The sequence below is a fragment of the Rasamsonia emersonii genome, assembly GCF_000968595.1.
Source record: "Rasamsonia emersonii CBS 393.64 chromosome Unknown ctg1118621760073, whole genome shotgun sequence".
NCBI classification, from domain to species: domain Eukaryota; kingdom Fungi; phylum Ascomycota; class Eurotiomycetes; order Eurotiales; family Trichocomaceae; genus Rasamsonia; species Rasamsonia emersonii.
Genome location: NW_013563214.1, coordinates 209602 through 225263, shown reverse-complemented (window position 1 = coordinate 225263; position 15662 = coordinate 209602). Strand labels below are relative to the sequence as shown.

The following is a 15662-nucleotide window of genomic DNA, read 5'->3' as shown; positions in this document are numbered from 1 at the left end:
TTTATCTACTGGATCCATAGCTTCTGTGTGATTTGAGGCCTTGGAGTTCTTTGTCGCGTGGTTTCCTTTCCCCTCTTTCTCTGAGTCTATTTGTACCTTCGGTATACCGCAGCATTTCTGTCTAGCAATCTCTCAAACTCTTGGCCTTGAAAATCGAATACAATGTCATCTTCCGTTCACTTCAAGTTCAAATCTCAAAAAGAACCCTCGAGGGTGACTTTTGACGGCACCGGCATTTCGGTATTCGAACTGAAGCGTGAAATCATCAATCAAAATAGGCTAGGCGATGGAACTGATTTTGAACTGTCAATCTACAACGAGGATACTGGAGAAGGTTTGTTTAGGCTCACAAGTGATGTGATGTGTCTGCATTTACGTCAAATGGAATAGGCTAACAATACTTTGATATAGAATATGATGACGATACGGCTATAATTCCTCGTTCGACATCTGTCATAGCGCGCAGATTGCCAGCGGCAAGGCCGGGAAAGGGTGGTGCTGCACGCTATGTTTCTGGCAAGATGCCAGTGACTGCACGTAACACCGCTCGTGCTGAGCCATCATCGTCGAATCGCTCGACTACCGGTCCTGGTCAGATAATCGACAGCAGTATGTCAGAACTGGACAATGCCCAGACCGAGGACGAGAAGATCAAAGCTCTTTTTAATCTTCAGGCCAATCAATGGAAAGAACAACAACAAGAGATGGCAAAGTAAGTCAGAAGTGCAATGTATGAAAAGGGAAGCCAACTAACTGTAAGTGCTTCTCTAGTGCCACCCCCGTTGCGGTTGGCCGTGGCCGAGGCAAACCTGTCAACGTCCCAGATCATCCGCCTCCTCCTGGCTATCTTTGCTATCGTTGTCGAGAAAAAGGTACGGATTTGCTGCTCCTTGTTTTGTTTGGGCGCGTTAACATGGTAATGTAGGACATTGGATCCAGGCTTGCCCCACGAACAACGATCCAAAGTTTGATGGCAGGTATCGTGTGAAAAGGTCGACAGGCATCCCCCGATCTCTGCAAACGAAAGTTGAGAAGTCCGTGGCCTTGGCTCTGGATGGCTCGACTGAGGAATTTAAGAACTCAGGAATTATGGTCAATGCTGATGGTGATTTTGTCATCGCTCAGCCTGATAAAGCAACTTGGGAATTATATCAGGAGAAGGCCAAGGCATCCGCGGCTGCGGCTGCAGAAGCTGCGGCTGCAGAGGGCAGCAAGGAGCTGCAGGCCAGAGGTTTGGAATGCCCGATTGACAAGCGGATGTTTTTGGAACCTACAAGAACACCATGCTGCAAGAGAACATACTGCAATGACTGTATCACAAATGCCCTCATTGAGAGTGATTTTGTCTGTCCAGGATGTGCCACTGAAGGCGTATTACTTGACAATCTTTCAGTTGATGATGAGGCCGTCGCAAAGATAAAAGCGTACGAAGCTGAAAAGGCAGAAGAGAAGAAAGAAAAGGAGAAGCAGGAACAAGTCGATGACTCTTCTCATCACACTAAGAAAGAAGCAGAAGGTGACGGTTCCAGATCTCCTAGGGTCGCGTCCGCAACATCTTCCCCAAGTTTACCAAATCAGCCTGGGTCAAGTCAGTCAAAGAAAAGAACTGCAGAAGATGATCCTCCCAAGGAACACTCCGACAAATCTAATTCTGCCCCGGCGATGAAGAAGCAGAAGTCCCAGGACCAACAGAGATCCTTGGACAGTTCGGATTCTCAGGCGAAAGATACTCTATCAAACATTCCTCAATTCCCATTCAACCAGCAGATGCCTTTCCCCAATCTTGGCTTTTCCCAGTCTCAAGGAATGACGACAATGCCGTTTAGTGATAATAGTTTTGTTCCTGGAGCAATGGGATTCATGAATCCAATGATGTTTCCTGCTGGTAACGGCTATCCGAACGCAATGGCTAATGGTTGGGGTCAAATGAATGGCCTCGATTTCACCTTCCAGCCAAATGGAATTTTCGGCGATGGGGTTAACGGCTCCATGATGTTGAATAACTCATACGGACATCCGAATATGTTTAATGGAGGAGTCAGTACTTCCATGCCAATGAATACAATGGGTCAAATGTCAGGTTTTATGCAGCAGCAACCCGGCTTCCAGCAAGGATCAGGGATGAATGCATTTTCGAATCAGCAACGTACTACGTTCAGTGCACCCTCGACCAGGGAAGAGGATAATGCATACTTTCGCCAGCCTGTCAATCCGCACCGACATCAAGCAAGACAACGGCGAATAAGACCGAGTGATTATCGAGAGCTCTAGTTGCCTCCATCTTATGGTCGCGTGGTTTCTGCCACTCCTTTTTTTTTAAAAAAAAATGTCGGTCCGTTTGGAGTATTCTGGTCCCTGTGTGCCGCAGCATGGTGGTTGTCGCAAGTCCACTACATTTCTAAATTTTCGGCTTAAAATCGAAGCATACTGTTTTACTTCCCGTTCCAGGCCAGCCTGTGCTCTTGGCATTCATTTCTTCGCTTTCTACCTCTTGTGTGTATTTTCTTTTTTACTTGACCATCTCTTCGTTTCGAAGACGACGATTACCTATGCTGTCTTCTAGAACTCACGTCGAGCAGGCTCAGCAAAACTTATGATTCTGCATTGACTATTTGAGAAGATGAGGATTCAAAGGCTAGTTTACCGGAGTTTCGGGGGGCGTTGGGTGGCGAAAAATGAGTCGTTTCCTCTCGACTGTGTTTTCGATCTTTCACAGCCGACCCTAGATGCCAACGACTAGAGCTTTGTCCAATTGACGAGATGAACCATGTAAATATATCTGACTATGAAAAAGCTCTCAATAGGCTTCTTGATAATTCAAATATCTATTTTTGCGAAGACAAATGCATTGCGTATTCTCCCATTCTAAGAAGTTTTGCCACGCTTTCCAGGCTTGAGTGTTCATATACTTTTAGGTTCATATGAACAGGCAGCCCTTTGGAAATTAATTTTAAAGGTCCTTTTAATGTACAAGAAGCAATATGTTTGTTTTGAAAGGCAACACTCTGTACAGACCAGTCAGCTCTTGTGGATGTACTCTGTAGATGAAAAGTCTTGGAAGACATGTTTACTAATTGAATGGCAATGTTCTGAGAAGAACAGGGCAGTCTACAAACAATCCTAAGTAATATGCTGTGCACCCATACTGCCACTAACTATTTTCCAAGTGCTGTCCATGTTCGATGAACAGCTGGCATAATAATATGACCTCATGCAGTGCAAGGATGAATTTAAAAAAGGTCATGTGATACCTGTTTCAGGCTGTTCTGTGTTTACGGCCTTAGGCACAAAGACCAGCCACGCAAGCCTTCCCATAAGATCATGTGCACATGCAGTAGGTTAGGTAGTAGTTAATAATCATCACCTGATCTTCCCGCACTTCACTGCTATCCTCCTTTGACATCCAACTGTGCAACTGTTGACAGCTTGTGAACTAATAGTCAATTTCAAAATAATTTTGCTACTTTTTCATTCCTGGTGTCTGTTTTAACCAACCTAAATCCCCAACTTTACCACTCTTCCCTTATTCACAGCCTTCAGCCTTACTCAATACAACACTATCCCTTATCACGTATCCAGGCTATTCGAAAATTCTCATCATGGCGGGAGATCTCAACAGCAAAAACAGTAATTACAATCAAAAGCAGCACTTTTTCGAAAGTAGTGGTCAAACCCGCGTCCTTGCAAGCTGTTACAGTGTACAAGCATCCTCAGAGGTGGTGAAAGGTTTCCATTACTGCACTACTAACGGGGCCGGTAAGGCATTCTATTTTGATATCTGGAGTTTCTCTATATGGTGTTTCATGAGACGATAATAACAATCTGACTTATTCTGCAGGAGCACGGTGGTATCCCTGAGGCTCCCTCAGGGTCTAAAATGCTTGCAACAAGCCCTCCCCTTGGTTCTCCAGCGATTTCCATCGCTGAGAATTTCTTCTGGCCTAGAGACAAGTTGTCTCGAAATACAGGGGAGGCAGCGCAAACCATCACAGAGGAGTGTGAGAGGCTCTTCTGCGACACGCTGTCTGCAATGTTCCTTGGTGAGAGGAACTGCGGACAACGGAGGTCGCTGGTGGTGGGTGCGCATCGTCAGGAATTTCGGCCAGATAGCGTCAAGGACAACTACCGACGAATCGAAAGTTGGGTTGAACTTTGGGATTACGCGAATGATGCGATCTATAGAGGTTTCGTCGTCGACGATAGCAATGGGAAGACGATGTTCGTGTTTTTCGAAGATCGTACATCTGACCATGGTATCAAGACTGGGTAGGTTATCGAATTCGCTGCTTGCATGATTTCACAAAGATTTCTTTCGCATGCAACTTACGGCTTTCTGGCCTTTGTGTAACGAAGTGCTGACTGTGCTCTAGTTTACTATCATTATTTGAATTGGCCGATATGGACGCGTTCAACTGTACTCGGATTGTCGCATGTGTCCCTCGCTCGGCTGATCCGTCCGAATTGGGCATCGTAAGGAACCTAGGGTGGTGTGGATTTTTCCTTACAACTCTAGAGCCTTGGATGCCACCTGGAAGCGGCAAAGCCTCAATAAGCTCCAGATGGCTGTTTCTAGTTGCTGATGTTTAGAGCATTGTCATTTTGCCTTGTCGGACGGGTGGGCCTGTGGTTCGCATTTCTGATAGTCTAAGGCTTCTCACTCAATAATTACATTGTGCCTGTTGCCTGAGTTGGTGTGCTTTGTTACGACTGGCTGTTTTACGGTTAATTTATCATCGTCGATATTCTGCAATATGGAGGAGGGGGGAAGAAAAAATCCTCGATGCCCATACGGTAACTTCTAGTTTAGTCAACGGCCTCATATCTTCTGTAGGAAGACGATGCAAATAGTCAAATTCGGATGTAGATGATGTCAAAAATGGCAGAGTCCAACTTATTGGTTGGGATAGCGTGTGCCGGACACCGCGGAACGAACCATGTGACATCTGAAGTTTTGGTGATACTCGACTAGAGTTTCGTCACTCAGAGCATCAATGTTCATACAATTCTCTTCTACTCTAAAGAGCCAGTCTATCTAGCGAACTGAGGGCTATAACAAAACTGCACAAGACACCGTCATCTCTAATTGCTATACCTAGTACGACGTAAAGTTGCTGACGATACCTGGGAGGACCCCGCATTTTTCCCCTCCTTGCTCTCTATATCCGAAGCCATTGTTACAAGGCTAGCTAATTGTTAGCACTGGCCGTTTGCCAGGGCCTAGTTCTCTACAATCTCCATGTTTCCGTCGTTTCTCGTCCCATCAGCTCCTTTCCATCGGCGACATCAACACTCGCAGCCGCCCACTCCAGAAAGGAGCAAAGCAACTTCAACAACGGATGACGTCAGTGAAGACAGGTTTCTTGGAGACCATGTCTCCTATATCCGATGTGCTCGATGTGCAGCAGACATTTGCCTGACATCCCAGATAGTCAGCAAAGGATTCACCGGTCGTCATGGTCGTGCCTATCTAGTTTCAGCGGTTCCTATACCTACCTCAATATCCATGGCTTCATCATTTTCTCCCACATCTCTGCCAAATACAATCACGCAAAGGCCAGTTCCTCGACAGCTAGTCACCGGTGCCCACACAGTGTGTGACATAAGCTGTGCCTTTTGCGGAAGCGTACTAGGTTGGAAATATGTTGCTGCAGAAGAGGAATCTCAGCGCTACAAGGTTGGCAAATTTATCTTGGAGACCAAGCGCATAAGCACCTCTTCTTGCTGGGAAATCGAATCCGACACTGCTACAAGCGTCTCCAATGCCGCCCAAATATCTAAAAATACTACATCTCAGCCTTTCGACAGTGCAGTGGAATTTGATAGCCAAGACGAGGACGAATGCGAAGACCTTTTCGCTGGAGTGTGGACCCCAGCCCTCGCTATACGCCGGAGAAGGCGCAAGTTCGATAGCCACTCTGCAGTCTGAAATGTTATTTCGTCATTCCTGGTCTGAATACAAACATCAACAATGACTTGGCGCATTTTTCTTTCTCATAACAAATCGATTTTCGAAAGCCTCAGAACATGATGTACGATTTCCTGTCCATGTTTACCATTCTCTTGAGCTGATACCCCTCGCCTGCTCGTATGCTGCCGAGTTTTGCATCACTTTTACCTTCTGAAAAAGGTTTCAGGACCCGTGGCCTTCCTCTGCTGGCAGCTTTTAATTAATAGTATAATATACATGACTTTCCCCGAAAGACAGGGCCATAATGATCTCCTAGCTAAATTCACAAAATCCCCCATTAAAATAGTTCTGCCCTGGGTATCATCAATTCCTGGCCTGACCGCACAACATAATTGCCTCCTTCGGCGCTGGAAATTTCGAGTGCAGCAGGAAGGATATGTGGTCTAGAAACATCAAGAAGCATCTTCCGCTCTAGCCCGTTTCACACTTTCTCCCTGCTCACTGCTTTCGTGTGGACGTTTCCTGTGCGCGGGATCGGATGGAGCCTTCTTTCTTACCAGTGCGGATAGGTCATTGGCATTCTTCGCGACCTCATCCAGGCGTGCATTTTGTTCTTCGGGCGTCTTCCCCATAATTTGCCCGAGAATGCCGTTTACTGTATTGTCAGCATTCTGACTAGGATCGTTAATTGAGACCAGAGGCTGTCGAAGGTCAACAAGCTACATATAGGGCAAAGCTGTTAGCAAAAGAAAAGTCTAGAGAACCGCTGCACAACTGAAAAGTAAGAAACTCACTCGTTGTTCCATGTCCGCGACAATTTCCTTAACATTGGCAATCTTTCGTCTTGCGGCATTCACTTTATCCTCCTCTGTTATTTCGCCATTGTTCAGCTTTTGCTCCTCTTGTGTCATTCTAATTTTGCAACTTTCAATAGCAATTTCCATATGCTTCGCTGCCTCGTCCCTCATAGCAGTATCAACTCTGGCAGTCTTGCCAGCTTTAGATGGCTCACCCCCATCTTCTTGCTTTGTGACAGAGGCGAACTCAAGAGCAAGAGAGAGCTTGTAGTGACACTCTGCAACTGAAGGATCCTCCAGAGGGAAAAGTGCTTCCTTTAGCTCGAGGGCTGTCCTGAGATCGGTAACGGCATCCGTGAACCTTTCGCCTTCCAATGAGATTTCGGCCTGTAGATCATAGATATCTGCAAGTCGTTCCTTGATGTGTCTAATGTCAAATGGCATCTCCGCCAACTTCCCCTTCTCATCTTTTTTATTCTCCATTCCATCCAACTTTTTCAAGAGAAGAACGCGTGCCAAGTCCAGTACTTCGAAAGCGTTGGCAAAATCATCGTCATCTTCTTCCTTGTCCGCTTCATCCTCCCCCTCCTCGGAGTCCGAGTCGTCGAAATTCTCGTCGCCTGTGAATTGAAAATATTGCTGATTTATTTGCGATTTTGTTTGCACCTGCTCCGTTGTTTCAAATGCACTTTTCGATGCGGAACTGGCAATAGCGTTCTTGATGAGTCCTTCGTTCGTAGACGTTGAGCCGGAAGATGTCGCATTTTCGGCGAGCGCCTGGTCCCCTGGGATCTTAGAGCCAAGGACATCACTTTTGCTTACGGCAACATTGTAAAGAGATCTGCCATAAGCGTAGAGAAGGTCAGCGTTGTCCACGGACATTTCCCCATTCAGTTCGGCTTGGAGCTCAGTGGCTTGAGAGTATAGCTCAGCGGCAGCATTGAAATCTTTCACAGCATCTTTTGCCGCAGCACGGGCGGTAAGATCTGCTAAACGCGCCCGAAGTTGCTCAGGGCTCTCTTTCGGGGAGCTCATGTTCCCAGAAAATGCGATTAAATTGGCCTTGACCTTCGGGGTGACAGTGTATAGGATTCCAAACAAGAGAAGAGGACGGTAAATTATAGCGAATGGGTGAGTACGCTTGATGATATCTCAAATCCTCTTTGGTCCCGGAGTGGTGGAAATGATGACAAGAATGACACTGACGCGGGTACCTACTTAATTACTTTACCTAATTGAGAGGTGACCGGGTGTAGCGCGTCTACATGACGCGGGGGACGCGTTATGTTGCAGGTCCGAGGAGCTCATGTCAAGACTCGAGAAACAGAAAGCATTTCATCACCTCCTACTATAATGTTAATTTGTGTGCCTTAACAAATTGTTACACCAGTATCAATATCTTTTTTGTTGTGTTTTCTTGTTCTCATCTGAAAACGTTTGTCTTACTCCCAAAGGCTCCTTTAAATCTTTCCATTGCTGAAGTTTAGCTTCAGCAGGATGGATAACTCACGAGCATCATCTAGCACACCGAATATCTCACTTCCTTCTAAAAATGCTGCAGTACCGGACACAGCTCCTTCTTCATCTCCAGCTTTTGGGACGCCTCCGGCACGGCCAATCCGAGTCGGCAAGCCAACCTCGCTTGCTGGTAAAGCATCGATACTGCCTATTCTTCTGCCACCATCTACTCTTCGACCTGTGGCCTTTCGGACTTTTACCAGAAAACACAACCTTACCATCACATCCAGCACACTTCAGCTTCTGGCCACTTTTATTGGCAAAAATTGCGGCTCAGGATGGCGCGAAGAGGGCCTGGCCGAACGGGTATTGGACGAGGTAGCAAAAATGTGGAGGAAGAGTGGCGGCGGAGTCATCGTAGAGGAAGGCAATGGAGCTTCTATTAAATCAATTCTGCAGGCATTGGAGAGTAATATGGTCGGTGGCAGAATTGTCGGGAAAGTTTCAGATCGGGAAGATGCCTCGGGGCGTTCACAAGGACATGATGCTTCGGAGAGCGGGGTCAGCGGATTTACAGAGCGCAGCAGCAAAGATCCTTTTGAAGACGACGAAGAGAAAAATGACTCACATTCGAAAGATCCAAGAGGTTGGATCACAATTGTCAGCGCATTTGAGCAACCACGCTTGGTATACAACGCCAACAAGAAACACTTCGAAGCGTCAACATCCAGTCCTTCATTATTTCCAGATCCTTCCCATCAGATCGCCATGTTAAGAGACCGATATAATCTTGTCTATCAGCGATTATTGCGCAATGAATCATTCCAAGCGCCTATTTTCGGCAGATATGACGATTCCTCGGTATTGCCATCTTCAGCACGACAGTCCTACAAGTTAACTCCCATCGCGAACTTATTAGGAAGAAACGGCACATCCCACTTATTACTTGGTCTCCTCTCTATCTCGCCTGCTGGAGAGCTATCTCTTACAGACTTGACTGGGAGCGTTGTATTGGACCTGACACATGCCCAGTCAGTTCCCGAAAATGGAGCATGGTTTACACCGGGGATGATTGTCCTTGTGGATGGTATATACGAAGAGGAGGAAAATATCAGAAGGTCGGCTCTAGGAGGCAATGGCGGAGTTGGAGGGACAATAGGTGGCAAATTTGTAGGAATCTCAATCGCGGGTCCGCCATGTGAAAGACGAGAGGTGACCCTTGGGATGAGCAATCCTCAGTCAAATGGAGACGTCGGCGCAACCGGCGGATTTGGCTGGGTTGACTTTCTTGGGGTTGGAAGCGAACGCGCTCAAGGCCCTCGTATGAGAAGACTCGAGGCAAAATATCTAAGACAAGAGCAGCCCGATAAGCAGAAAGCTGGTCGAAGAACTATGGTCATCATGAGTGAGGTGAATCTTGACAATGTGAACACCTTTGAGGCGTTGAAAAATGTTTTCAAATCCTACAGTGACTTACCCTTGGAAGAGCTGCCTCTTGTTTTCTTCATGATTGGGAATTTCGTTGAGAATGCCATGATTGGTGAAGGCGGTCGTGGAAACAGCATCGCGTATAAAGAGTACTTTGACACACTCGCTCATGTGCTATCGGAGTTTCCTTCACTACTGCGACATTCAACATTCGTCTTTGTTCCAGGCGATAACGATCCCTGGGCGTCTACCTTCTCGGCCGGTGCTGCAACCGCCATCCCACGCGAGGCTATTCCAGAGCTGTTTACTTCGAGGGTGAAACGAGCATTTTCAGTGGCTAATAATGATGCAGAGAAGTCATCCCCTAAGTCCGTTCCTGGTGAAGCTATTTGGACATCAAATCCCTCGCGACTGTGTCTCTTCGGTCCGGTTCACGAGATCGTCGTGTTTCGTGATGACATTTCTGGACGATTGAGACGCAGTGCTGTGAATTCGACTAAAGAGACAAGTGGATTTGATGTAATAACATCAGTCGAAGGGCAGGGTCGGCCTCATGAAAACGCATCAAGAGATACTACATTGGATCAAGGCCTTGTCGATGAAAAGCAAGTTCGTGCAGACTCTCGGGAGGGGAATCAAGGGAATGGAAGCAATCCATCGCATACAATACTTTCGGCCAGGAAATTAGTGAAGACGATCTTGGATCAAGGCCATATGTCTCCTTTCCCGCTCAGCTCGAGACCGGTATTGTGGGATTATGCTTCCTCTCTACAGCTATACCCATTGCCCACCGCGTTTATACTTGCCGATGCTGAGATGCCACCGTTTGCGGTCACTTATGAAGGCTGCCACGTGATGAATCCAGGGAGATTACTGCCAGAGGGTAGGCGTAATGTTTCAAGATGGATCGAATACGATGTTTTGAGGAATCGAGGGAGAGTGAGAGAACAACGGCATTGATGTCACAGAACCAGATGACAAGACCTATGTCCTTCTACTACTTATTTTCGAATCCTTTGTTCATAGCTGTGTCCAGCGTGACATCGCATAGCTCACAGGTACGATATCGACTCCATGTATGCATATGACCTTAGCGTTATTCCGCATTTGTTACTGTATGTACAGTACATCCATACATAGATATAAGCGTGCCTCGTCGTGGCACTTGTAAGTGTCTGGAGGAAAGAAAAATGGTATTTTATAATATAGCAGAGTCTTCCTTTTTATTTCCCAGCGAGACCTCTGCATACGTCTGTCTTGAAGATAAAATATGGAAGAAAAAAATAATTTGCCTTTCCAAAAACTACTCTTTTTTCTGCCAATGGGTTAATGTCAGGGGACTATGACATTCAATCTAATAATTATTGGGTTAGATGTATATTATATAGCCTTCACTCGGTTCAGCTATGCCCTCCTTTCCGAGGGTTCGGCAATGCAGTGTCGAGCTCTGTTAATTTTGGCGTATCAGATATATACCCCAGTCTGTAGATAGGCAAGACAAGAATAGGCGTGGAAGTCTTCTCACATGTTCTCTTTATCAATCAACAGTTTGAAAATTCCAAAGATTGGTTGGTCTATCCTGGACAATCGTAATGCAAACCAAGGTCGTGTTTTATTTTTTGTAAACTTTTTTTTTTGGCACGCAAGAGAGACGCGAGAGGTAAGAAAAAAGATATAAATGTATAACTGCAAAAACATTTACAAATGAAGGTAAGAGGAAAGGGCCAAAATGCTTCCGGGAAACATTCAACCAATTAACCAGTCGATCAAATACCACTATCAACAAGACAAGATAAAAAATAATGCTGGATACCTGAGTGAACAGCAATAACTTTAATAACGCTAATAAATAAAGATATGCAGGGCAAACTTTCCCAACAAGAACTCTGTCCATGTTCATGCGAGCAGAAGCCAAAAAAAAAGTCCCACGTGGACTAGCCAAAAGTGATTTCAATATGCGACACCGTAGGTGTGAGGGGGGTGACTGTAATCCTCAGGAGTTGGACTACGACCTCCACTCAAGCTTCTGGTATGCTGGTGATGATGATGATCGAACGAGTCATCTGGAATCAATCGCTCCGTACTCTCATGCCCCTTCTTTGGAAGAGCCTGATGCCGATAAGGTTCATAGGGTCCGGTCATGTTGAACTTGCTCATCTCCTGCATATCACCCCGGGGGCGTGGGCCATCCATGAGCAGCGAGTTCCGTGCATCAAGAGGTGTAAGGTTGTCCAAATCTTGATTCATTTTCTCTGCATCGCGTGTTAGTCAAGAAGGACTCCTCAGACTGAGACGAAAGACTTTTGAGGTTTCATCAGCTTACCACGTTTCATGCGTTTCATGTGCGGATTCTCTCTGATGCAGGTGATGATGGCATTGACCGCAATGAGAATTGCCAGCAACCCCGTGAGGGTGGACTGTATGGCGATCAAGACAATGCCAGTGATGGTTTTGGTGGTCTGTGATATCCCCAATTCTTGGACAAAGACCAAGATACAAGCAACCGAGAGAACCCGGACAACCTGGATGGTGATGTTGATCCATTGGCTAGATTTGGCCACATACGGCCGACTCCACAAAAGGAGGATCAACATCAGGGCTTCGACAATTAATTGACCGCCAGTCTGGAAGAGCCCGTGGCCTTCACCTGCCGCAATGATGCAGCCTCGGACAAACATGTAGACAATAGCTGGTACGAACAGCCACCAATAGTCTCTCTTGTAGGAGTCGTAAAAAAGGCTGTACTTGCGCCAGACTTCCATGTCTTCGTACAAGATAGACGGGTCACCTTTTGCGTTTCTATAACGGCGAGCCAATTGCGCAATTCGCACTGTGAAAAAGACCAGAACACCGGTGAAAATGGCGAGAGTGACGGCTGCCAGAAGTTTTGCCGCCCACGAATCGCCACGCGTGAACTGGTAAATGCAGTAAAGCGTCCAGATACCGTACACGATCAGGATCAAGTTGGTGATGGTTCGTGCCAATAGGCTCCAATAGTGTTGCCGGAAGTCGGAGAGACTGGAGGGGAGATTGCCATAGAGGGCCCAGACCTCGAGGACGACCTTACACAGCAAGATTCCCACAACGATGGCGGCAATGACAATAGCAAAGAACAGCAAGATGGTCATGAACGTGTTCGCCTGAGGAATCGAGAGCTGTTCAGCGTAGGCCTGAATGCCGTGGACGACGTGTTCGAAACTGCTACTATCGCCAGCGTCCGAGACGTTTCCGGTCCCATTGACTGAAGTCGAGATGTCTCGAGCAAGCAGGCGAGAGCGACCCAGAAACAGGTCCAAAGCACGCTTTGTGACCGAGCTTGAATTGGACGATCCATCATCGTACACGAGCGTCGCGTTCCGGAGGTATTGATAGCTATCATCCGTGAGATTACCGCCAGTCATGTTTCGGAAATTATCGATTGAGATCTGCATTTGACCCCACGGGATGAGACCGGTACTGAAGCCAAAATTCGAGGTGAAGCTTCGGTACACCGATGGGTAATCCACGCTCAGCATGCCGCTAGTCGCCACGGAATGGAACCACCCCATCACATCACCGAACCCAGGACTTGCTGATGCCGCCCCAGGATGTGCCACGACACCCATGGCAGACAGACCGCTCATTGCGAGAGCTGCACCAGCTATACCAACCGCTGCATAGGACACAGCAGGAACCTGGGCGGTTCTCCCATTGCTGACGCCTGACTCAATACAGGCAACGTTCGCTCCGCCATCCTGAGACTTCAGTTCTAGTTTCGCTTGCCCCTCCAAGTCGGGGATAGAGAAGGCGATTGCTGGGATCATATCGGCATACTCAGAAGGGATGGTCTGCACGCCCTGAGCGGCAAAGTTACCGGCGGGAACTAGAGAGGGGCAGAAAGGCCCAGGTCAGTCAGTGCATGAGAGCTAGGTGAATACGATTGACGTACCTGGACAGAGCTGGTCAACCTTGGTGTCTGGCGCACACGGATCAAAATCTTTCTGGTAGACTTGTCTTCCATAGGCAGAGACGTAAAGCGAGGCGGTCACATTCTGCACCTTGTCGCTGGTGCCAGCGACATCGAAGGTGAGCTTCTGGGTGGTGCGGTCATATTCAATGTTGAATCTCTGCACCTGGACTGTTGAATGCGCCGAGCATACTGTATAGCCATTTGTTTTGAGGATGTCGGCAGCGAGAATCTGCGCCGGCAAAAAGCCCGCTGCGGCGCATACCGCCGCAGACCATGGGTTTATCCGCATCGCGACAGATGTGTTCTCCGATCAACAAATATCAGCGTCTTCTCCTGGTTCGTTTGCCGAGATGACACACTCGAGGGGCGTCGGTTAGCGGGCTAGGAGCGCAGGTCGGTAAAATCCAATGACGCGTGTGAAAACAAAGGTGGCAGTCAAAACTATGGTCCAGCAGGCTTCGTAGCGGGCCGGATACCGTAATTTTCGAAGAAAAAAGTGGGGGCGAAAAGACAAATTAAATAATCTTAGATGGACGTTCTCAACAGTTCAGTCAGACCATGAAAAAGGGGGAAAAAAAAAAGAACAGGATCAACCTGGATGGAATGGACGACCGAGAACAGAAAACAAGAGGATTACAACAGAGAGCAGGAAAAGGAGAGAGATTCGTGGACGGGAACGGTTCGGTTATGCCATGCGAGAAGCACCACGAACCAGGCAGAGAAATCGGTCGAGAGACATGAAGTCAAACGAGTGAGGATGACAGACTGGAAACGAACGACTGGGAGAGGCAGAGGGCAGCGAGTGGAAGGAGAGAAACGCTCCGTGACCGAACTGACTGAGATGGGGAAATAATAATCATGATGCGAAGCAGTCGTGACGGCGGGCTGGAACCGTGGGCGGGCGGCGGGCGGTTCGCGGCCGGCAGCCGCCCCTGTGCCTGGCGCCAGGCAGGACGCGCTATGCTTGTCCGTCGACTAGCTGCGACTGGGCCGGATTCTGGACCGTCTCGACCGGACCGGTGTCTCAGGGCGCTGGGCCTGATTCGATTATTCGAACAGCGACTTGGTGCCCGTGGGGCTGCCCGCGAGACCGGCCACAGCCACATCGCTTCATACCTGACGGCTGCCCAGGCCGCCCGCAGCGACATGCCCGGCAGATTCAGAGCTGTCTGCCAACGCTCCAGCTGCACAGTGCCCTCGGGGGTGGCAGTTGACATGACACCGTGATTTGAATTGAATGAAGGAACTTGCCGGCCACCGTCCATGCCATTCATCAACTTAGCCGGCGCGCCACAATGCCCACTGTCTTGCGCGGTCCAGCATCCTGGGCCGTCTGAGTGGCCCGTACGTTTTAACCGTGCCTTAGGTGCGCGCAATATTATCCTCCCCACCAGCAGGATGGCCAACCACGAGCCGCGTCAATCCCCTAGGAAGGCCATCGTCAAACGACTTAATTTGGCTAATAAGACCTACCCTATGCCTATGCGAGCTTCTGGGGCAACGACATACCACCGGAATCCCACTCACAACAGATTGCTCGTGCTTGATGGAGCCTGGGGTGGCATCGCGGGTGCCACAGTATTCGAATTTCGAATGAGAGCCTCTGGTGTGACCCATGCCAATCTATAAATAAAGTTGTCTCGGCAAAGTCCGCAGTGCTGTTGTCCTCGTTGCTTCGACTGGTCTAGACTGATGTTTTCGCCTGCAACTAGGAATGCGGAGCTATGCAGTGTACAGCGTAGCCCAATCTGATAATCAGCGGTACCGACGCAGTCCACAACGGGGGTTGCCTGCCCAAGGAGGCCCAGGCTCTCTATACTCGATTTCACAAAGGCTGAGATCTCACTAACCTAGGCGACCACCATACAAAAGATAGACCGATCACCTGCATAGCGGCCCATGGGACTGGTCTGTTGTTGCGTATCATCATCTACAAATGCTCCGTGCAGATCTGGAAAGACACGATCTTCACAGCCACCCCCAACTCGACAGATCGGAACGACGGAGGGGCCTTGGGCAAAGAGGACTCTTAGTACCTTACTGTGGCCCAGTAGTACATGCAGATAAATCTGGACATACTAGCAGCATGGGTATTAGAGCTCTTCATCTGTTCTTCTTACAA

General features: G+C 48.1%; 5 protein-coding genes across 5 annotated transcripts; 3 read left to right on the top strand and 2 right to left on the bottom strand.

Annotated features, from left to right (window-relative positions):
- Positions 1-162: 162 nt before the first annotated feature.
- On the top strand, positions 163-2271 carry T310_3619 (putative E3 ubiquitin ligase; the record flags this gene model as incomplete). Its single annotated transcript, XM_013473571.1, has 4 exons — positions 163-334; positions 412-712; positions 772-872; positions 926-2271. 4 exons carry the CDS (start codon positions 163-165, stop codon positions 2269-2271), a joined length of 1920 nt encoding a protein of 639 aa, XP_013329025.1.
- Positions 2272-3599: 1328 nt separating this feature from the next.
- On the top strand, positions 3600-5926 carry T310_3618 (Yippee family protein; the record flags this gene model as incomplete). The annotated part of the gene is made up of 4 exons (XM_013473570.1): positions 3600-3698; positions 3839-4266; positions 4371-4470; positions 5426-5926. The coding sequence occupies 4 exons, from the start codon at positions 3600-3602 to the stop codon at positions 5924-5926; spliced, it is 1128 nt and encodes a 375-aa protein (XP_013329024.1).
- A 434-nt stretch (positions 5927-6360) lies between these two features.
- T310_3617 (uncharacterized protein) lies at positions 6361-7740 on the bottom strand (the record flags this gene model as incomplete). Its single annotated transcript, XM_013473569.1, has 2 exons — positions 6361-6627; positions 6703-7740. The coding sequence occupies 2 exons, from the start codon at positions 7738-7740 to the stop codon at positions 6361-6363; spliced, it is 1305 nt and encodes a 434-aa protein (XP_013329023.1).
- Positions 7741-8202: 462 nt separating this feature from the next.
- Positions 8203-11079, top strand: T310_3616 (DNA-directed DNA polymerase; the record flags this gene model as incomplete). The annotated part of the gene is made up of 4 exons (XM_013473568.1): positions 8203-10474; positions 10643-10649; positions 10732-10758; positions 10980-11079. 4 exons carry the CDS (start codon positions 8203-8205, stop codon positions 11077-11079), a joined length of 2406 nt encoding a protein of 801 aa, XP_013329022.1.
- Positions 11080-11541: 462 nt separating this feature from the next.
- T310_3615 (DUF907 domain protein) lies at positions 11542-15628 on the bottom strand (the record flags this gene model as incomplete). Its single annotated transcript, XM_013473567.1, has 10 exons — positions 11542-11843; positions 11915-13453; positions 13520-13844; positions 13900-13921; positions 14253-14498; positions 14657-14901; positions 15014-15032; positions 15068-15262; positions 15391-15450; positions 15582-15628. 10 exons carry the CDS (start codon positions 15626-15628, stop codon positions 11542-11544), a joined length of 3000 nt encoding a protein of 999 aa, XP_013329021.1.
- Positions 15629-15662: the final 34 nt, after the last annotated feature.